This window comes from Abramis brama (assembly GCF_963993115.1).
Source record: "Abramis brama genome assembly, chromosome: 3".
NCBI classification, from domain to species: Eukaryota; Metazoa; Chordata; class Actinopteri; order Cypriniformes; family Leuciscidae; genus Abramis; species Abramis brama.
In genome coordinates, this window is record NC_139965.1 from 20,311,768 (window position 1) to 20,335,990 (window position 24,223).

The window sequence follows — 24,223 nt, forward strand, 5'->3', positions numbered from 1 at the left end:
CCTGTCGGGCCTCCCTGACAGTGAGAAGAGGCACATCGCAGGCCCCACCGTCGCATTGATGCAGCAACGATGTGACGACAAGAAAAAGACGAGGCCTTCAAGTGATCCCTTCCCAGGAAAGCGGCCCCACGGCAGGCGCCCCCTGCACGTTTGCCTAACCCCCGTCTCGGAACGTAACTTTCATCAGGGCAAGGAAAGGCCCCACAACAAACCCCCGCCACGACAGAGCAACCCACCCTCTGCTAAGCCCTTTGGGAAACCGACTTACAGTTACCCCGATAATGCAGGGCTACAGGCTGCAGTTTGTAATTAAACCCCAGCATTTCAACGGCATTCTCTCTACACACACGGAGGAGAGCGCCACTCATGTTCCGAAAGAAGAAATCTCCTCCCTTCTGAACAAGTGTGCGATTCAGGTGGTGCCCCCCAATCTGATAGGGATTTTATTCTCGTTATTTCCTGGTTCCAAAGAAGGACGGTTCTCTCCGCCCCATTTTGGACCTCCGAGTGTTGAACAAACATTTGAGGAAATACAATTTCAGAATGTTAACTCATGGCTCGCTCGCCTGCGCCATAAAACGGAACGACTGATTCAAATCGGTCGATCTGAAGGATGCTTTTTTCCACATGAGCATTTATCCGCCACACAGGAAGTTTCTTCGTTTCGCCCATCAAGGCATATGTTACGAATTCACTCTATCTATTTGCGGAAATAGACTTAACTCCCCTGAGAATGTCAGGTCTGTGGATTTTAACATACATAAACGATTGGCTTATAATAGCTGAATCAAAGGAGAAAGTGTTGCAGTACACCTGCCGTGTGCCACATCACATCTCTCGAGTTCAGGGTGAATGTGAACAAAAGCAATTTTACACCCAGCCAGAGTGTGATCTTCATGGGCTTGGAGCTGAACTCTCCATGCGAGTGCGTCTCTCTCAAGACCGCGTTCTCTCTCTAATGAACTGCCTGTTGCAGCTCAGAGAGGGGGCGAAAGTACAATTTTGAACTTGCCTCAGGCTGCAGAGAGTGCTCATGAAATGCAGTTTGTCACTACATTTCAGCCCATTATGCGATCTTTGCCGCTCTGTAACAGTGAAGCGCATCTGCACGGCAGCTCTGTGCCACTGGAAGAGTGCTGCTTTTACGCACAGGGAACCCCTCTGGGGACGATTATGTTGCGGAAAGTTTTGACGACAGATGCGTCCTTAACAGGCCACCCAGGAGGGCAGAACGGTGAACGGTTTGTGGCTGAGCAAACTACGTTCAGCGCACATAAATTATTTAGAGCTTCTGACCTGGAAAGCTCTGAATTATTTTCTGCCTCACCTGCAGGGACATAATGTGCTCGTACGCTGCGACAATACCCCAGCTATGGCATATATCAACCGTCAAGGCGGCGTGCGCTCGTCGAAACTTCACGCTCTAGCTTACAACCTTTTGGTGTGGAACAGGCGATTTTTCCTGTTGTTACACGCAACTCATGTTCCAGGCTTTCTGAACAGAGGCGCAGACCTTCTATCAGGGGGAACCCACTCTACGGAGATTGGCGCCTCCACCCTCTGATAGTGGGTATGATATGGACGAGATTCAGACAGGCAACCGTAGATCTATTCGTCTCGCGCAAAAACACCCATTGTCCTATATTCTTCTCGCTAAAGGACGTGGACGCGCCCCTCGGGGTGGACGCACTGGCCCACCCATGGCCCAGAGTGCTGCTATATGCTTTTCCTCCCTTGTGCCTGATAATTCCCACACTGGCCAGGGTGAGAGAGAAGTGCCTGTCTATCATTCTGATAGCACCCAGGAGGCCCAAAGCACCGTGGCTGGCGGAGATAATCCCTCTGTTATACGCCCAGCCGTGGCACCTCCCCCCCGTACAGACCTGTTGTCTCAAGCGAATGGGGAGATTTATCACCCACATCCGGACAGGGTGGGTCTCTGGGCCCTGCCCGTGAGAGGACGAACTTAAGCGCACTAGGGCTTCCCCTGTGTGTGGTTGCAACTATACAGAATGCCAGGGCCGTTTCTACGCGGTCCTTATATGGCTGTAAGTGGCAAATGTTCGAAGGGTGGTGTGATGGTGTGGACTCACATCATATCAGTGCGCAGTTCCTGATATTTTGTTTTCTTCAAGACCTTATGGATAAGGGCAGGTCTTTTTCCACGATTAAGGTCTACCTGGCAGCGATTTCTTCTTGTCATGTGGGTTTTGAGGGCTCAACGGTTGGGAAGCATCCTCTAATCCACAGATTTATGAAGGGTGCCCATCGCTCTTTGTCAGTCATCAGAAGAACGGTCCATGAATGGGACCTCTCCATGGTGCTGGAGGCTCTGTCTCAATTTCCTTTTGAGGCCAAAATATTTCCCTAAAGCTGCTGTCTTTCAAGACAGCTTTGCTCTTGGCCTTGGCATCAGCTAAATGTGTCAGTGAGCTACATGCACTCTTGGTCCATTCCCCGTGCACTAAATTCTGTCTTGGTGGAGATAAGGTTTTCCTATACCTAATCCGGCCTTCATGCCAAAATGCTTCCCTGCTTTCACAGAGGTGTTGGAGCTGTCCACTTTTCACCCTCCTCCTTTTTCCTCCACGGAGGATCAAAGGCTGAATGCCCTGTGTCCTGTCCGTGCCTTACAGACATATTTGGCTGGGACCAGTGCTTTCCGGAAGACTGACCCAGCTCTTTTTTTCATGGGTACCCCCTCGCAAGGGGAATCCCATCTAAGCAACGTCTCTCACATTGGCTTTTGCTCTGCTGCCAGCTGGGCTTCTCCTCATACGTTTGTGCGTTACTACCGGCTGGATGTCACCAGAACCTCGGAAGCACATTCGGTTTTGGGGGTGGGGTCGTCTTAACCCTTCCTTCTCTTGTATGTGCCACACACGTTTCATGTCCTGCCTGTACATAGCAGTTGTGTGTGTGCATCAGTATGGCGAGTTCTCTGAAACATCAAGTGGAGAGACCCACCAGCTTTGCCCCGCTTGCCGCACAAGAAGCGAATATACTCACTGGAGAACAGCAGCGCATGTAGGCTTCTTATGCCCGCAGGTACCGATGCCCTTCCCATATGTGGATCTCTCCACTCGATGTTTCAGAAAATCAGCGTTACGACAGTAACCTATTGTTTTCTGCACCAGACTAAATCCGCCTTGTGAATGTATAACATACCATCACATTCAGATAATAAAAGAAAAATACTGCAATTTTTTTGGGTGTCATTTTTTTGATTGGTTAGAACAGACTTCTGGACTTCATAAAACTTCTCAACATGCAGACGGCCCTGGTAAGTTCAAGACAGTAAGATCACAAAATATTCCGAATGTTTTGTTTTACTTCACTCTAACAAATAAAAAAAGAGTGTGTGAATAAGAGTGAATTTCAAAACAGCAATAAACCTTCAAAGTTCTTTATTTTAATAAAACCACTGCATGGTTGCTAGGTAGTTGACAGGGGTTTCTGGGTGGTTTCTAGGCTGTTGTTAGGCAGTTGCTAGGATGTAATAATATTAATAGTAATATATTTGTCTACAAACTTAATTTGAGGCATGTAAGCAGAACCCTTTAGCAGGGCTCCAGACTAACTTTTTTTACTAGGAGCCCCAAATTTAAGGAGCGCAATCAGGAAATTTAGGGCCACACCTTAAATCAGCTTGCAATGCAATTATTCAAATTTCCCCCAAAATAACTGTAATACTGACAAATTCTTTAATAATAAATAGACTTCACGTACAGATATTACAATGTGCAGTTTTATTTTAAGTTCACAGGGCTCCAGACTAAAGGTGATGATACACAGGGCAACTTTTTGAGCAATGTTGCTGGGCAATCTTGCCGAGCGATTGTTGCTTGGGCACTTTCTCATTGAAAATGGGCAATACATTTCTATCTGGATAATTTTTATCGGTCGTGGGCCTTGTGTCTCATCTGGTTGCCTGTTGACGGCAACATTGCCCGGCAACATTGCTCAAAAAGTTGCCCTGTGTATCATCACCTTAACATTTGAGGGCAGCAGCACCGGAGCCACTGAGTTCTACAAAAAATATCTGGTAGCACTGGGGCTGACAATAAAGCACTAAGCTTAATTTAGGGTGTAGATGAAATTAACTTTAATTATTATCATTCATAATGTCTTTATTAATTAAAAAACAAAACGAGCGAAAAAATGTATATTAGGGAGTGAAAATAGCCAATAAGCATCCTACTGTTTACAATGGTAATTACATTTTTTACAAGCGTTTAAATAAGAGTTAGACTTAACTTAAAGACTTAGGGCCCTATTTTAACGATCTGAAACGCAAGTGTCAAAGCGCAAAGCGCAAGTGACTTTGTGGGCGGGTCTTGGCGCTGTTGCTAGTTTCCCGGCGGGATAAATGACTCTTGCGCCAGGCGCAAATCTAAAATGGGTTGGTCTGAAGAGCTTCATTATTCATAGGTGTGGTTTGGGCGTAACGTGAAATAAACCAATCAGAGCGTCATCTCACATTCCCTTTAAGAGCAGGCGCGCTTGTTCTAAAGCGGATTCCTATCATAACGGCGGATTTGCCAGGCGCGCGCCAGGAGCGGTTCACAGCCGAGGAGAGCAACGCTCTCGTCAGGGAGGTTGGGGATGGAGAAACCCACCCAAATTAACTTCGGTTAAAAAGGCGTATGATAATTTTGGTAAATGTGTAAGCTAGATGTATGCTTTTATAATAAATTGTCTATCTATCTATCTATCTATCTATCTATCGTAATAATGTATGATTTGCAAAAATGAAAACTGCTGCTTCTGTGTAGATGAGAGAATCAAAGTGTATGCGCGTTGTGCACACGCTACATTGATTATGGTCAAGCATGCGCCCTTAAAATAGCATATGAATAACATGCGCAACGCGCCACTGACTTTAAACTATTTTTTCCTGGTTAGTGGCGCAATTGTTTTCTAAACCTGCAAAATAGCATGAAGGAACGTTTGCGCCGGAACACACCTCCTTTTTTGCGCTGAACCGCCCAATGAGCGCAAGTTCATTCCCTAGTTTAGCGACGTGCTTCTGTGGAGGGAAAAACGCGCTTTGCGCGGGTGCAAAATAGGAATGATACATGCGTCGGTGTACAAAGTCAATTGCGCTGGGTGCAAGATAGGGCCCTTAAAATGTTTAGTTTTAGGACAATCTTTGAAGGATGAAAAAAAAATGTGTTGGTCATCACATTAAAAATAACATTTATATATGATATTATAGTTTTGAAGTGCTGGAACAAGATGTGTAGTACTTTTGGCCTGTAGTACAAGATGTGTAATACCATAGTTATGGTTAGAATTACTACATTAGCCTAAATCCATGGTGAATGTTGCTGATTTGTGGACTGAAAGCCTTATAGAAGTGTTTCTCCTGGTTTCCACGTCAGCGCTGTTTGATCTGATATCTATGGTTTATAACAGAGAACTCTGCACCGAATCGGAATGTTTCTCACTGGATCTCGCAGCGATGATGTTATTAGTTCTGAGGCGATTTCAATGGATTTCTTCACTGGATCTCCAGAGTCTGGATCTCCTAGTAACAGTGTCGCACGTGATCGAGATCAGCCCGCGACTGGCAAATTCGGTGTGCTGCGCTGTCTATTATTGGTCCGAACTAATAAACGGTCCTTGAAGCATGAATGAGTAGCTAGCGCATTTTCGTTCCGCTTTCATTTTGTTTGCATTCGCTGCTCGGCACCGTTGTGGTATATTTGGTCGCACCGGCAGGAAAATGATCGCAGTCTGGAGCCCTGTTTAGTTTAAAAGGTCATGAATATGACATTCATTCAGACTGACAGAATGGCAGAAGAACTGACGAGTAATTATGAAAAGTGTAAGTGCTTAGGTAGTTCACCTAAAAATGACAATTCTGTCATAATTTCTGCCCAACAAATATTTTACATACATGCTGTAAACAGCCAGTGTTATTTTAGCATTATTTGTAAACATTATAGTTTTTATTAATATTTTTAATCAGCTTTTATTTTTATATTTATATTTTAATTTTATTTTAAGATTTAGTAATTGTATGTGCTTTTGCCTTTATTTCCATTTACTGTAGCTTTACTTTACATTTACTTCAATTTTGGTAATTTTAATATTTCAACGCACATTTATTTTATTTCAGTTAGTTGCTAATGCAACCTTTCTAATTTTCATTTGAGTTGAAGTTTTTATCAACAAGTTTTACTTAATTTTATTCTAGCTTTATTTCAAATAAAAATTTTTTTTTAATAGTTTTAGATAACAATAACAGCATACAGCATGACTTAATGAAATACATTTTTAAAATTGAAAATATAGTTAATTGAAATGTCAAAATATAATACAAAATGTATTTACAACATTAAAATTAATTTTGGGTAAATGCAAAGAAAGAAAAAAAAAAAAATTATATATATATATATATATATATATATATATATATATATATATATTTTGTTTTGGTGCAGTTCCGAGTGCAATTGCAATGTTCATATATGCCTAAACTAACCAAACTAAGAGGAAAACTGTTCCAGGTTCTGAAACAAATGCTCCAAACCAGCCAGCAGTGAAAATGCAATAAGTGATGACAGAATTGTCATTTTTGGGTGAACCATCCCTTTAAACCAATAAATGAAAGTTAGTTAAAACATTGAAATTTAAAGAAGCAGTGCAGCTTTCTGTAATTGTATGGAAACCTCACTTTGCCTCCAGAGCGAGAGCGACGACACCTGCCACCATCGGTGCAGACACTGAGGTGCCTGTGTGGCCATCAGTACACCTCTGCCGCAGGTCTGTGGTCACCTGGTACCAGAAACACATGAATACAACTTCAGTTTAGTGGACGTACATGAGTCTGAAACGAAAACAGAGAACATTTTTTCCTTTAAATCTTATTAACATATATAGCAGGTCTTCTAGATTTGTGTGCAGCCACTTCTTTCATTAAAAGACACTTAATTCTATTTTTAGAGCTGTTTTATAGCAGAATTTCAATTTGTTTTCACTGTTTATTAATGTGAGGCTGCTTTGAAACAATCTGTATTGTATTAAGTGCTATAGAAAAAAGGGTGACTTGACTTGACTAGAGGGAAATGATGCAGGCGTCAGGTCCTACATTCAGATGAAACATTGTCTGAAAGAATGCTCTTTCATGACAGTGATGGGACGAGTGGTTTTCTGCAAAGTGCTCTGTAAATATTCCGTCGCTGTGGTTTTCTGGGAATCAGTGGGTCAGCTTTAGTAGCTGCTCTAGTAGCCCGCAGGCAGAGTGAGCGAGCGCTCGAATGTGTCTTCAATCAAACATAAGCTTGATTACACTGGCGTTTCTCAAAAGAACGAACATGGGGTCAGTGCCACTGACATTGTCCCAAGGAAGATGCTGAGATAGAAGAGACTCGTCCAATATGTGTGCATGTGTTGAGTCACTTGAGTGGCATATGTTCATGTTTTAAAACAGCAGTCAGGAAACAAACATGACAGTAATAGACTTTTACATTTTTCTGAAGACAAAGAAATGTTTTAACACACTCCTCGTCAACCATCTGCATGATTAAGGAAATGGAATTTAAGATGTTTTTAAGATTGTTTTTAAGAAATTAAAAAAAGAATGAGCGATTTTACTAATTAAAGATTATTAAAAAATATTAAATGATTCACTATCCTTAAAAAGTCTTTAAAAAGTCATTAAAAGGGAGTTGTTAACAGGTAAAAACTACATTGTGATTGAATCATTTTTATATGTGATTAGGGTTGGATGATAAAGGGGGAAAAATCTAGACATTTTTGAGATTTGATTTTGTCCATTGGATGTTGATTGGATTGTAAAAAGTGAGCATTTCATACTTGAAAAGAGGCTAAACTGAATGCGCTTATTGGATTGTAAAAAGTGAGCGTTGTAACTGGAATAGAGGCAGAAGTGAATGCATTTGGCTTTATTACAGTACATAAGACATTTTGATAAATCAATTAAAAAAAGTTTCGTTCACAATCATTCAGAATAAGACCAGTAACATGCGCCAAGAAAATAACTAGGATCAATTTTGATTGCCAACTTTTTCCCAATTTTCCCAGAGGAACCATCATTTGGACCATATACCAACTGTTGCATAGCAGGTTAAAACATTTAATGACAGAAATAAAAAAAGATTTTTGATGCAAAGTAAATAATCAAGGCTAGACTGTCTCTTTAAATTTTGAAAAGTGAATTTAAAGTGGTCATGACAAGAGAAATCAAATTTGCCTTGATCTTTTGACATACAAGCGGTCTTTGTCCCTTTAAAACATCCTGCAAGTTTCATAGCTTAAAAAGTCCTCCTCATTGTTGTCTCGATTGGGTGGTTGTAACAAGCGTACGACAATGGAGATACCTAAAATAGTTTTTAATTGTAGATTTAAACAGCAGAGATAACTTGGAGAAACTGAATAGCAAAAAACTTCAACACTGACTACGTTTACATGCAGCCAATAACCCATTCAAAACCGGGATATTAGCAATAACCCGGTCGCGCACGGCCATGTAAACACCGGCAAAAACCCGAATATGCTCATATCCCGGTTTTTAAAAACCCGAATATGATCCCTGGGGTACCCCTTTTCTAACCCGAATATTTGGTCATGTAAACACGTATCGGCATATCCCCATCAAAAGGAACATTGATTTGTGTTCTGCGCATGTTCTATTCGCAAGGAATCTTGGTCTTTTGAGTAGAGACGGCGCATACAAAAACCCGCGTGCAGTATACCGGAAGTAAACAAGAAGTAGAGGTAAACATAGCGAGACGCAGCACAGCACCACACTTTTGGAGCGAGGAGGAAAGCGCAAACAAAGGCGATCGCTATCTGCCCCGAACTATTCATTATCCGCGTGCTGCTGCTGCTGTTGTTGTCTTTGGATACAGGAAGAAGAATCGGAAATGACGCATATTGCGTCTTAACGTTGTCCGTACGTCCAGACTAACCGTGCGTCCGTGCGTCGCTGTTTACATCGGGATATTGCCAATTGATTACAAATTCCATGTATACAGGAGTAACTCTCTCTACTCACGCATGTAAACGGGTTCTTCCGAATGTTTCAGAAACTCAAATAGTGACCTTAACCCCACCATAACCCGAATATTGACAGCTTGTAAACGTAGTCATAGATGTCAGACACTCACGACAAACAATACAGGACAAGGAACAAACTGAGGGCTTAAATACAGAGGGCAAATAAAGGAGCTGATAAATTCATTAACGAGGGACAGGTGAACTAGATGAACCAATGAAACACATGGGAAAACTGGGTCAAAGGAAAACAGGCAAACAGAAACTGAATTCAGTGAAAACAGAGACCAAATAGAACATAACCCTGACATTACTCCCCCTTCCCGGAAGGCGCAATCTCGCGTTAAAAAAAAGGGCAGGCTAGGTAGTCTCCAGGATGGTACTGGTAGTACAAGAGGCCAGGGAGGCGCCGGCAGTTCAGGGAGCAAGGGAGGATTGGCTTCCGTGGCCTTGACCCGGGAGCTTGGCTCGGTCATTATGGCCGGGGATGTATAGTCCCCTGAGCTATGGGATTGTGAACCGGATTGTGAATTCTGCACTGAAGGTTTACTTAAGTAAACTTCATGTAGGAGTAATAATAATAGTGATGCTTGCTTTATCAACACCAAAAAAAAAAAGAGTATTTTCGGGTGTAGACACGGTGTAAACAAAATTAGTGTGCAAGAAAAGATAAAAAAATGTGTATGCATGTGTAAATGAGCTCTTAAGCCCACAACTACTAACCAAATACCAGAAGAAAAGCAAAACCCATAGTAGTCATTCTTAAGGATAATATTATAATCTGCACTGCTGGAAGAGAAAGATAAATAGAGGGGAAAAAAAACGCTAGTTTTCTTCATCCTCTTGATATCTCCCTGCGGTTTTCCATGTGGATGGGAGCCAGACCAAACATATAGCCCCAGTCTTTTTTCCAAGTGTCTCATTTAATCAATAGATATTTGTGGAAAGAGCCAAACAACAAGAGCTCAGCTATATTAGCAGAATAAGCAACAGAATCTAGGCCAGCTGATCTATAGAAGATGTCTGAGTTTTGGCAGATCACCATTAAACACCATATAAACCTGCATTCCTATACTGGTCCAGTCAAAAGATGATGGATCTGTCCTTCAATGTTGGGATTTCTCACCCATTTTATCATCCACAAGACAAAAAAAACACCTGATTTCTTAGAAATGGAACACCACGTCCATATTATTAATGTCCATTGCACAACTGGTCAGATGTTTAATACTTAGGGTTAGAAGGTGATGAGGAGGAATGAAAGGAGAATGTGTCGCAGAAATAATTGAGATGAACTGTACGACATAATATGTGGCAACAAGAGAGCAAATGACCTAATAAAACCGAGAACATACGAGGCCGAAAGTAAGACGAGGACAAAAGGTTGAGTAGATGACAGATGGAGAAGACAAATGGAGTACACGCTACAAGATACATGCTTAAAGGGGTCATATAATGGAACACAAGATTTCCTTTGCTCTTTTGAAACAGAACACCTTAATCTACTCTGTAGTGCATCGCTACCGGTTTTGCTTCAGGAAACAAGGATCACAACAGAGAACCAAAAGTGATTATTGTACAAAAGTAAACAAAGGTCCTAAATTAGGAGTTGCAATGTTTTGTTTCATTAATTACCATGAGATGCATTCAACAATTTGCAAAATATTAACATTTTAGATTTTTAAACGTCTCTTGAATTTTGATGGGTAAGTCAATAATTAAGACTAGTTAAGTCAATAAATGTAATACTTTTATTCAGCAAGGATGCATTAAAAATGACAATCAAGACTTTCGCACTGTTACTAAAAAATTCTATTGCAAATAAATGCTGTTCATTTGAACTTTATATTTGTCAAAGAATCCTGAAAAAAATATATCATGGTCCCTACAAAAAACTGTTTTCAACATTGATAATAATAAGAAATGTTTTTTGAGCAGCAAATCAGCATACAAGAATGATTTCTGAAGGATCATGTGACACTGAAGACTGGAATAATGATGCTGAAAATTCATCTTTGCATCACAGGAATAAAAATTCATTTGAAAATCTATTAAGGCGAGACACGGCAGGCAAAAACATTGTTGTTTTTTTACTGGTCAATTTTGAGATTTTTGGATATTTGTCTTCAATAACATGTCTTCTTTCAGACTGTGGTGAAAAAAAGTCAGAAATACACATTTAGGTCTTTATTTTACTACACTTTGTCTGTTTGCGTCTGTAGATTTCGCGTAAATTCAACAAAAGTTGTCGTTGCAAAACAAAATCATCCCGCCGATCCGCAATCTCTGTCTGCTCTCTGTCATCACAGGCACCGCTGGAAAGCTCTCTCTCTCTCTTCACTGTACAATGCTGTTGGATCCAAATATGGTAATTTCCTTTTTATCAGCAACCAATCGCGAAAGTAAAAGGGCTGAATGCGCAATCTCATTGGCTGATGATAAATCTTTAAAGCCCGTTTTCTCAAAATGACCTTTCTCTCATACTCCAAGTCCGAAATCTCCACTTCAGTAGCACCTATATACACCAAACTTTCCAGTCTTGTACCTAGTTATATTATGAAGACATTTACAGAGGGATTCCTAGCCTGATTTATATAACATTTTATTCAAAAAAACATGGCGAAAATCATTTTTTTAAGGCTATTGACAGTATATTCTGATTTACAGGATAACAAAAGTAGATATCCATAAATCCCTCTGTAATTTTTTCCCCATCTAATATGTGAACACAATGAAAAAATATTTTTTAATCTGGCTTTATCCAATACTCAGATTTCGTTTTTTAAAATATATACAAATTAGCGCATATTTAATTAGATATTGCCTAATTTGCATATTTAAACATTAAATTACAGAAAACTTGTAATACATTTTTTTCTCATCTTAATGTAGGTAATCAACTGGGAAAGTTTCATGGTGATATCTACTAGTTAAAAAATTTACCCTATTCACCTGTAGTGTCTCGCCTTAAACATAGAAAACAGTTCTTTTAAATTGTCATAATATTTAACAGTATCAGTGTTTTTACTGTATTTTCGATTAAATAAATGCAGCCTTTTGCAGAAGAAAAAAAATCTTACCGACCCCAAAACATTTGAACGGTACAAGCATCAGAGAAAGGTCAACCTTATTGAAGAACTAAAATACTAAATGTTTAAAAATTTTGAAGATGTTTTTAATCAATGGATAACATATTGATTGACATTTTTAGTGGACTTCAGGAATGAACTTTCTGTGGTCTAACAGATGTCTGTGTGGCTGTGAGTGAACATGGACGAGTTACTTAACTATTTTGCGGTCGTAGAACTCGCCGCTGCTGTATGTGGTGGCGAGGGTGGAGGAGCAGACCTCCAGATACCAGGGCTTGTTGCCATTTTCCGTACTGCTGCTGACGGAGATGGTGTAGATGCTGTTGGTGTAGCCGTCGCAAGAGCAGTGATCGCCCTGCCGGCCTCCATTACCAGACGCCCAAACAAAGATGGAGCCGAGACCCTTACGGCCCTGCAGAGACATGAAAACATATGAACAAAGACATACAATAGACTATTTATTTATTTATTCTTTTTCAAACACTACACTGCCAAGTTGTCAACAACTTGACAAGATTAACAACTATTTATTTCTACAAACTTTACAAATATTAATTCCCTTTAAATGTTGTGGTTTTGATTTAGTCTTCATTTAACAACCCCTGACAATGACAGTTACTCATTGAGAAATCCCTCTTGTTTGTGTGTGTGAGTTTGAGACAACAACCTTTTTAATTCCCAGTTCAAAGGCTTGTTTGGCCAGAGGCCCCGGTCCATCCACGGTCTTCCCGTCATCGTCGGGGCCCCAGCTGGCACTGTAAATGTCGATGTAGTCTGGCCTTATTCCCAGAGACTTGGCCTCCACCACATCAGTCACGTCTCCATCAAGCATTCGAACACCTTAGAGAAAACGTTCGTCCAAAAACGTACAAATTCAGTCATTGTATAATCACCTCAATGTCGTTCCAAACCTGCATTATTTTCTTTTCTCTGTGAAACTTTAGGTGCAACAAAAATGGATGTTGATTTATCCTACCAAGCTCTGAAATGCATAATGAAAGAGTCCTACAACTAGCCCAGTTGAATTGTGCACTGTAAACCATGCCATTTTGTGGTCTAAATGCGAGACCCAATTGTGTTTGGCATCAATGACTTCAAACATAACGCTTTTTTTTTTTTTTTACTTTACCTATGAGTTTCAGAACAATATTATACAAAGAGGAAAAACAAAGCAGAACAAAAGAGAAAATCAACTGGAAACAAAAAACTAAAATCAAACCAAAAAGAGTGACCTAACAGAGTAATGAAAGAACACAGTCTGCATATAAAATAAAGAGTTTAACTTAGTACTGCAACTTAAATGAAAATCAGAAAAGTTGCCTTGGCAACTAACTGAAGTATATATACGTTTTTAATTACTCACACAAAAAACAATTTCAGTAACAATTAAGGCAAGATACTAAAAACATTTACTAAATATTTAAGCCACTAGATTTTGGAAAAAAACACAAATACAATGTGTTTAAAACTGTGCTGTTGAACTTCCTACAAAAATAACAACATGACGAACGTGCAAATGGAAAACTCACACACAAACTCACAGAGGCACATTATCATATGCCATATGGTTAATGATGCACACAAATGTGCAAAAATTGCAATTAAAATCTATTGTACTCAGCTGCAATGAGATGTTTCCAAACGCCTTGTCTTTCTCCTCATTCTGATACTGAACTACAGCTTAATTTCCTTTTCTTGCTCTTTATTTTGAAAGAAATCCATGGTATTTTTGCATAACTTTACAAAAATTATATTATCTAAGCAAGTCATTTAGCTGAAAATTGTATACAAAGCATCTTGAAGTAAACTTATTACAGGCTCAATCAACTTGGAGTAACCTCTTTTTAAGTGCTTTGATCAAGTGCACAATGGTAAAAGTTGGGGTTCACACCTTCAACCTTTCAGCTACCAGCCAAGATATTTGATGGACAACTGAAATGAGGAGGCAGAGGCAGAATTAACCAGCTTAATTCAAGAAGTCAATTAGAGAGGTTCCTGTCATAATATAATAAAAAATATGTGTGTGTGACTAGAGAGACTAGAAAAGAGCCTGATTGTATAGTGTGAGAATGTGTGTGCATGTGCGTTATTATTTCTAACACCATATGCGCAATATGCTGTTTCCTTCCTTGAAACACCTCTACAGGGAAAAACATGGGATTCAACACTTCTGTATCATTCCTCCCACTTCTGACAAGCTGCATTACACCTCAAATTGACTCCTCGACTTCTAAAACAGCACAGAGAAAAACACTTTTCAGAACCGCAGAGCAGAAAAACGAATCATTTCTACATTTCTAATTATGGTTAAAGGACATGAAGTTGTACATAGCAGCCAAGGCGAGGCCGAATAGATTAGATGTGTCATTAGAAGGCGATGAAGTCATTGGCTTGAATCGGACACGTATTAGCTTTGGCAGCGTTTCAGTGATTAAGCAAGGAAAAAAAGTCAACTGCTGAGCCAAAAACCTAAAGCACATCTTTCATTGCGCTAATCTGTCTTTATCTGGCTTGGAAAAATGGCCAACTCTTTTCAAACATCACTTCACTATTGTTAAGAGGAATATTTTGCATACAGGACTTAACAATTGAGATATTTTACAATATGTGCAGCCAACATTTGGATGAGGAACAATTAATACACCACTAATAACCACAAAGTGGACAGATGATTGACTTGTTTGGAACAAGTCAATCATCTGTCCACTTTGTGGTTATTAGTGGTGTATTATCATGCAGAACCTGTCCTGCAAGGTCTGTGCTACAAACAAGAACAATTCCTCAAATCATGTCGTTTATTGAGGACATGGGTCTTCAACATTTTTACATGGCAGAGGACAAATTAGGCAAAATTGGCATTCCAGTCACCAAACACTATTCCATTCAAGTACAAAATATACACTAGGCTTGCAGCTTACTATTATTTTGGTAATCGTTTAATATTCTGGCAATTGATTATTTTTTCAATTAATTGGATAAAAAATAAAAATAATTCTGCATTTCAGCGAAACATAAAATTGTTGAAAGACAGTAAATTAAGAGAGAAGAAGTATTGACTGCTGAATTATTGACTTTAACTGGCATCTAATGAATTGAGGACAAATCGTCCTTCAACAGTCCAAATTAATGCTTAGAGAACAACAATACAGATCTAAAATTAGTTATGAATAGGATTTTATCACTAGCTAAACAAACACCCAGAATATCTTATCTGCCCCTATTTAAAGAGCCCCATTTAAAGGATCCTCATTTTGTTTGGGAGGTCCCCTAAAATAGGTTTCCATGCATCCAAGGTCAAAAAACACAACAAAAACAAATTTCTCATAATAAACATTGAAGCATTAGCTCTTTTCTCATAGTGTCTGAAACGGTTCGATAAAGGATTCGTTCTCTCAAAAACCCTCCTTTCCGAGAGCCTACTCTACTCTGATTGGTCAGATGGCCCAGTCTGATGTGATTGGTCTACCGCTTACAGCATGTCTCGGAAACAAAATGCCATTTTTTACCGCATCTATTCGAGCCAGAGTTCTCATCCTTTGGAAGTGCATGCATAGTGGATTTGCTTTCACAGCGCAGTTAAACAGCCTCTTCTCAACGTTTGACAACACAAACCAAACTCTTCCAGGTCTCAGCTTTAACTATGTTATGTTAAAATGTTTTAACAATGTTTGAGGGCGGGTTAAAGTAGACGTTGTTTGCGGTCAGCCAATGAAGACCACAGCCTGGCATTATGCAAATGTGTTACAAACCAAGATTAGGTAAGACTGGAATTACTGATGATTAGTTTAAGGCAGTTCAGAATCAGTTTAAAAACTCCATATATTGTGCACTTTGAACTGTGAAACTTTGCAGATCTCTTACATTCACAAACAGCTATATTACACACTACATGAAAGGTAATATCTGAAAACGCATAATAGGGGCACTTTATATATTACTGAAGTGGGTCCACAAACAGTGTGGATTATGAAATGGATCTTTGGTTTTACAGAGTTTCAGAAACCCTGGCGTAAAAGTCAAAATTCACAATTTTCTTTCGAATTGCTGTCAATGCCAACGAGTAAAACTAATGAAAATGAATGAATACAATAGGAGCTTCACACGCTCGCTTGGCTCCTAAAGAGATTGTATATACAGCCCTATCCTGTACTCACAGTTGCATCGCTAAACTTTATGCATTTGGCACACAGCGCAACTGGAACAACACAGGCCCGAACCCCGCCAAGTCCGAGCAAAGGATGCGTTTGTCGGCATTGCCACCTGCGAGTACAATGATGAAATATTTGCGTCTTTCAGCGCAGCTGAAGCCCAAAACAAAACTGCCCCAGATGGCTGATGGCATATCATGAAATCCACTTTTTGATTAAAACTGATCGCCCTTTTCATAGGATTAATTGCTTACGAGCACATGAATGTCGAGCGGTTTGCTGTCCACTAAATTAATGAACTCTCTGAACAGAGGCGAACAGGAGCGTGGGCGTCTTGCCGATTTAATCCTGTGCACACATGCAGAATAATCCTGTCTTATCTGCTCTGACTGCGTCTAAAACCTGTTGCTTGATCAGGGTTTAGCCACTTGCGGCAACTGGTCAGTTTTGCCAATCAATCCATGTGTGTGTTGAGTGTCGGCTGCGGCGGGTCTGTAACTAAAATAGCATCTGGAATTTATTAGAAAATAAGGAGAGCAGGGAAGTAAACAGACTGTTTTTCGAGAGATGCATACCTCCTATGCGGGCGTTGTAGGCTATACCTACAATGCAATGCGAGTTGTTGGCTACAGCAGCAACTTCACCTGCACATCGCGTCCCATGCCTGGAAAGAAAAAGAAGTGCAATCAAAAATCAATAAAAAATGTAAACATGTTATTGTGAGTTTGATCAGAACTGTAACGATGTCAGTCTTGCTTCCCCATGATCTCCTCAATGTATTCTGTCCTCTCCACACTGCTAATTAAAACTGTAAAGAGGGAAAACATTTTTTATAAAAAGGCTGGATTGAGAATTACACACTAAGACACTGGCTCTGATTTAAGCCCTAGTGATTTGCCTCATTGTCTACAGCCTAAGCTACAATGTAATTTTTTTTTGTAATTTTAACTGTAAATTTTATCATTTAATTTATTCCTGTTATGACAAAGCTGAATTTTCAGCATCATTACTCCAGTTTTCATTGTCACATGATCCTTCAGAAATCATAGCAATATGCTGATCAGGAACATGCATATACAGAAAGTAAATAGGGTGAACTTATGATTTCATTTTGTTAACTAAAAGCAAAAACTTTGTTTTGGACTCCGACGGCAGCACATTTTGAAACTGATATCCAAGTCAATCCTCTTTCCACCACTGTCACAGCGCATCGCAACAGGCTGCATTAGCAATGCATTAATTGCATTTTTATCTTGTGCACTGTTCACTCGCTGTCGTTCTCTCAGTGCACCTCCTTACCAAAGTCTCTTTTAATAATTTTATTCTTTGTCCTCACTCAATTAAGTTTCTGCTCCGGGAGGCACGTTCCACACTTCAAAAATGAAATGAACGTTGTATTGTTTTCCATTTCAAATATCCTGATGAGTATTAACAAAACAGGTCTTTGAAGTTTTGCTTGAGCTCTTGGCAGTTCATTCGTAAACATGTGGCATGAGCAGAGAACAAGCATTAAATCAGGTGCTTATCAAAGACGGAGACGTTTTCAATTAAATCCACACCACACTCAATCCCACAGGATTGGATTGGTTTCAGTGCTTCCCCAGAAAAAAAGCCTCTTTATTGTGCTGACACGCAAAATCACACAAGTCCAGCATTACAGCTTTATTTGCATTGCTCCAAATATCACAGCTTTTGAGGAGGCAAAATACTCCAAAATCTAGCCAGATCTACCCAAAACACCCCAGCAACCATTTGGGGTGATCATTCCTCATAGTCACACATTCTGTTTTATTAAGTTAGGTGCTATATATCCTATCAGTGTGAGATTTTAACCTGTGCCAGCGCAAATATCCAACAATCAATAGGCGAGACCAGAGGTGCGCACTTTTGTGATTATCCCATCCTGTGCCATGAGGTTGCCAACCGCTGCCATGGAAACTGCCTAGCAACCACCCATAACACTCTAACAACTGTCTAGCCACCACCTAGAATCTAGCAACCAACAAATTTCAACCCAAAAAAACATCCTAGCAATCACCCAGTTAACACTTTCTACTTTCTATTTCTATCACTTAACTATTCACAACATATTAGCAACCTCCTAGCAAGGTCAAAATACCTTTAAAACTTCAAATCTCTCTTCAAACAAACCAATTACTCAAACTGCAAAAAGGCTTCAATGACCTTTGAACTTCAAAACAATCTTCAAAAACTTTTTCAAGCAAACATTTTATCCACCCCCTGATCACTCAAAGCAAGTTACGCAAGTGTTAGCAGCAAATGAGATGTGTTTAAAGGGATAGTTCACCCAAAAATGAAAATTCTCTAATCATTTACTCACCCTCATGTCGTTCCAAGCCCATAATACTTTCGTTCCTCTTTGGAACACAAACAAAGATCTTTTTAATGGCTACTCAACTGACACTTTGACGCATCAAAAAGTTCATAAAGAGATTGTAAAACCAATACATATGAACTGAGCGGTTCGCTTTATTTGATGAACAGATTGAATTTAGGCTTTTATTCACATTAAGGGCCCTATCTTACATCCGGCGCAATGCAGCGCCAAGCGCAACGCAAGTGTTTTTTGCTAGTTTCAGTCCGACGCAGTTATCATTTCCACGTCCTGCGCCACGTCGTTTAAATAGCAAATGCATGCGCCCATGGGCGTGCTGGTCTGAAAACGAGGTGTGTTCAGGCGCATTGTTGGCTGCCATTGTTGGCTGAAATAGACTGCCATTGACCAACTGAAACCTGGTCTAAAAAGTCAATGGCACAATATTTTTTTTATTTAAAGAGCGCGTTAGTAATGTGCGCCTATAGGCGGGTCCAAAACGCGCTTACACTCTGCTTATTACACACACAGGGACGCGTAGCAGCACACAAACATGCCAAATATTAAAAATAAAAGGATTACAATGTAAAAGATTATTATTGTGTACATAAAGATATGGTGGAATCTGGCTTGTCCCGTAGATGGTCTGCTTGCACGCTTTAAAGGGGTCATGAACTGGCTTTTTAAATGTATTTATATTGATGTCTGAGGTCAACTTATGACGTTCGCTTGGTTTTTACATTCAAAAACATCAAAATGAAAAAGTAATAAGTTATTTTCTACCCTGGTTTTGAGCCTAGCTCCTGAAACGCTCGGTTTTTATGGGCGTGCCGCATTGAAGACTTGGAAGTAAACACCCACTGCTATGATTGGATAACAGTTTTGCATATTATAATGAGTTTCATGTAATGCGCGAATCGGTGGGCGGGGCTAAACAGGCAGTGTTGAAGTAGGCGTTGATCTTCTGCGGAGGCGGTGTTTGATACCCTTTGACGTCATAGATCCCCACTTTGAAAAACCTGTCGTTCGCTGTGCCTGGTGTCAATAACAGCTTTTATTGGACTAACAAGGACATTTTCAGTTCTGAAACTTACAGGATATTCTTATAGTATGATGACCTCTTATATGTCAAAAGCTCAAGGAAAATTTGATTTCTCAGTTCATCACCCCTTTAACCTCTGCAGATCCGTTTGCGCTCTGGAGACATGTTCAGTTTTTCCGCTTGCAAATTCCTCCATGTAAATAGCGAATCCATCATGGTGCGAGCACAACTGGCATTTAAAGGGAATGGGAGATGAGACTCTGATTGGTTTATAGCACGTAAAGTCCAAAACACACCCATTACTCATTAAGGGCCCATAAACATTGATTAGCGGACATAAACAGAAGCTCAGCCGAACCTGCTTGACCTCTTGTGGAAGCTCAAACGTGCTGCGTAACACACGAGAATGAACCTCATTGGTTCTTGCTGAAGCTCAAACCCTTTAAGACAAGTCGTGTGGTGAAGAGTACTTTTAAAGACATCAGGACTCACTTGTTCTCGTTGCTGGAGTCGTATCGTGGGGTCGGGTCATAGTCATTGCCATTCACATCGTAGCTAGCAAGCTGATCCTAAATGACGGACAAAGCACATTAAATAAACCATCTGTGTCAGGGTTCTGTCACTTCTGTCTAGTGTATTTTTTGGTTCTGTGACAGAGCTCTGACACTCCTGTTTTGTCATGTCTTGGTGTGTTTTCATCGGCCGCGTGCTTCCATGTCATGTTTTGTCTTGTACTGTGTAGCACGCAGCTTGTGTTTTTCACTAGCTGTGTGCTTTCTTGTTGTCACGTTTTGTGTGAATTCGTGGCTTATGAGTGTTCTCATTGGCTGCGTGTTAATGTCTCGTTTTGTGTGATTGTCTCCTGTCGATTGTCTAACCCCGCCCACCTTGTTACCAGATTATTGGTTCATTTGCCCCACCTGTCCTCCCTCGTTACCCGCCCTGTTTGCTCCCTATTTATTCTCCTTGTGTTTGCAGTCCTGTGCTGGACTGAGTCGAGTCTAGTCTAGTCTAGTCTAGTCTAGTCTAGTCTAGTCTAGTCTAGTCTAGTCTTTGTTTGTTTTATTTTTTGCTTAATAAAAGCCTTTACATTTTTATAAAATAACACTCAATATAATGCATTTACAACATTAATGTTACTAAAATAACACTTAAGAATGTATTTACAGAGATTAGAGAAAGTTTCAAGATAATCTCACATAATTCTGAGCCAGATCCGGATGGTTCCTCTCAATACCGTCATCCAAGATGGTGACGACCACATTTCGACCTGTGTAGCCTCTCTGCCAGGCCGCAAGGATATTCATTTCTGAACGACAGCGGCTGTTTTTATCACTACAGTGCTGGAAGACAATAAGAAGTCATCAACATCAATATACCTTCACTTGCAATCAGTTTCTGGAACATGCATTTGACTTTGAAAATAGAAAACATTGGAACATTAGCAACATTCTCTGCTCTCCAGAAACACAAGCCTTTATTACTTCAGTAACCTTATGACTCAATCCGTCTGTGAGGAAATATGTCACAGCAAGTGGTAACATAAACCTGTAAATTAAACGGGACGATTCATGTTTCTTCAGCGGCAGAGGTTTTCGTGTCCTTCAAGGTCTCATTTATGATTCTTTTCAACGCAGTCTTTGAGGACACAATCAACAAAGACGTCCCAGTGTGAAGTCAACATCAGAGGACGGATTGAAAACAGTCTCAGATACCTTTGTGCTGCAATATTAATCATGTGAATGCAAACAAACACCGAATATGCTTTAATAATGCTTGAAAACATCAGCTCTACTGGATTAACTATTAATCTTGTAGTGTTTGAAACTGATATACGAAGAACAAAAGGATTTTGAAGGACACTTCAGTAAAACTAACAAGGTCTGAAGTCCTTCGAAGACACTTTTCGGAAGGAAAAGAAATTAGATGCCAACAAATAAAGAGTAACACATTTCTCAAGGTTCAAGGCCACTCTTCAATCAGTAATCAATGAAAATCTTGTTGAAATAAGAGCAGGAGTACAATGCAAATAAAATCAATCATTAAAGAGTGAAGTAGAATAACAATTATGGAGTAACTTTACCCTTTTTTATCAAAAGACAAATAAAAAAAATATATATAACAAAGAAAACCAAAAGAGATAAACAAACATAATTTTCTCCTAAATAATGCAACATAATAATGCAATCAGATTCATCAACAACAACAATAACAGTGAGAGCACAGAGGATCCTTATCAGGGAACATGTTTTTAAAGAAAGACTGAATTTAAGAGTTGTTGAAAGCTTAATGGTGATGACATTGAAGTCATGTGTCTATGGTGTAGTACATTTATAGCCTAACTTTAGATTTTTACTTCTACCAATTGTATTTATACATCAAAATTCATAAATGTTGCATTCATTTGTGAAGATTATCATGATGAACTAATGAAAGAATCATTAACTTCTTTCGGTCATGGAGCTTATTTTATGCAATCCAAAAGCCAAAGGAAAAATCCTATCAGCTTTTTGTCAAGGGAACCAGGGGTTCTTGAACGACTATGTAAAATTATGCTTATGACTGAAATTTGCCCTGACTAATGCCAGTGTTAGTGTGATTGTGTTAATTTCCTCAATATGAACTAATTTGTAATTCAGAGCATCAAGCTAGTAAGAGAAACAAACTAGCGCACACACACTACTTTCACACAGTTCGGTTTTTATGAGGCAAGGGCAGCGGAAACAGTCCTGCTATAAAACAAATAAAACAACAGGAGCTTCATAAACGAGCCCATTTAATGAAGCACAAATCAGTGGCCTTTTTCTCTCTAGGAGTCACTGGAAATGAGGCAGCGATTAATTTGCTAAATCACTTAATTAGGAAAAAAAAGGTCAAAAGGTAAAGATAATTTATGAAATACAGGACTGAATGTGTGAAATATCTACTAACAATGTACCACATGTTGGACCATTTGGGATCGTTGAAGTGGATGTAGCTCGGGTCACTCCTGGCTTGACGTTTCACTCGTGACTTCACCACCTGCTGCTGCGCCCATTCAACCTGCAGAAAAAGCACGGGTTACATCGACTCACATCAAAGACTAAACAGTTTATGCTCACCTTCATGCACATAAACATGTCTGCGAAATGCACGGTCTGTATTTAGTCACGCTCTGGCTTTTCCATTACGTGAGGCTTATGTAGTCATTTTAAGGAGAAACAAATGGGAATGTAGTACTCTGAAACATGCTTTCCTAAATCCAGCCTGAAGAAGAAATACAGTCACACCATCCAAAATATATGCATATCAGTATAAGTCTAAGAGATTTTCTTCACCTGTTTTTTACACACATTACTGTCCCTAAATATGTAATAGCAATAGAAATGCTGCCAATTTTAGAATTCACTTATAATTATAATATTTGGTTAGTGCAATCACGTTTTACCTTGAATACTAAATGTAAAAATCAACAATGAATTAGAGTGTGTGCTAGTCTAAAAATGACTAAAAGCAAGGAAGAAAGTGCTCTTGTGCTTTCTATATCGATTAGAGCAGCACCAACCATATCCAGATCTATCTAGATCTCTGTATCCTTCCAGTTAAACGTATCATCTGTTGTAAATAAAGGGATGCAGACTTCTAATTTGAAAAGTCACCCAGCCATGCCTGCAGATGTATTTGTCTTGCAGCAATGCCCGAATTTGTGGTTCCCCTCAAAAGAGCTTAACTTCAGAATCACTTGTGCACTACGCTTTCTTGCTTTCATTAAAGAGGTCCAGAGGGAAATGTAATGAAAATCACATATTGCAATAATTATGTCTTTCTCTCTGTTACAGTCCCAGTGCTATAAATGAAGGGGTTGGGTTGGGAATCAAGAACCAGTTCTTATTAAAAAGTGGCTCTATTAAAAAGATAGATAAATAAATAAATAAATAAATGAAAAGAACCAAGTGATTTATGACATTTGGTTCCATTAATAATTCTTGAATGTTTGGATCATACTGATCCACTAATGAATCTCTAGCAAGTTGTTTGGAGGCTGAATCGAATGTCAAGAGAGAGAGAGTGCAGCAAAAATGCACAGTGATAATAAATATCACTCAATGATTCAGTTAAATCAGTTATAAACTTGTTCAGATATAGTTAGGATATATAGTATCAAGAGCTATTGAACAAAATAAAAAAAATAAGTGGTCTCTCAATAATTATGAGGTCATGAAAACTGCATGTATTAGAGTTTAAAATGTTTAGATGAAGTAGATGAAGATTCACACTGCTGTGGCAGCGAATCAGCAGCTCACGTACTAAGTAACAAGAAAATAAACTATGCACTTCACTTGATTTGTAGTATGTACTGTAGCATATATTATGGATAGTTCAATTGGATGATTTGAAACCGATAAAATACTGATAAACACCTGTGAATGTACATTCTACATTAATACACCAAGTCGCACTGTGTATAATATGATATTTTGGCTGATGAACTATATTACTTGACTAAAAAAGTTGGTAATTTTTTTTAATGTTTTTGAAAGAAGTCTCATAGTAAAAACAGTACTATTGTACTGCATCATTACTCTGGTCTTGTCACATGATCCTT

General features: G+C 39.4%; 1 protein-coding gene across 1 annotated transcript in view; it reads right to left on the reverse strand.

The window, feature by feature from the left end:
* The window catches only part of pcsk6 (proprotein convertase subtilisin/kexin type 6), a 78,925-nt gene that overhangs the window by 46,999 nt on the left and 7,703 nt on the right, over positions 1-24,223 (reverse strand). Inside the window, exons 3-9 of the mRNA XM_084108562.1 lie at positions 22,570-22,680; positions 20,838-20,981; positions 20,131-20,207; positions 16,837-16,925; positions 12,781-12,953; positions 12,313-12,525; positions 6,683-6,783 (exon numbers count right to left, since the gene is read on the reverse strand). Of these exons, the coding sequence (XP_083964688.1) occupies positions 6,683-6,783; positions 12,313-12,525; positions 12,781-12,953; positions 16,837-16,925; positions 20,131-20,207; positions 20,838-20,981; positions 22,570-22,680 (908 nt within the window). The remainder of the gene's footprint in view (positions 1-6,682; positions 6,784-12,312; positions 12,526-12,780; positions 12,954-16,836; positions 16,926-20,130; positions 20,208-20,837; positions 20,982-22,569; positions 22,681-24,223) is intronic.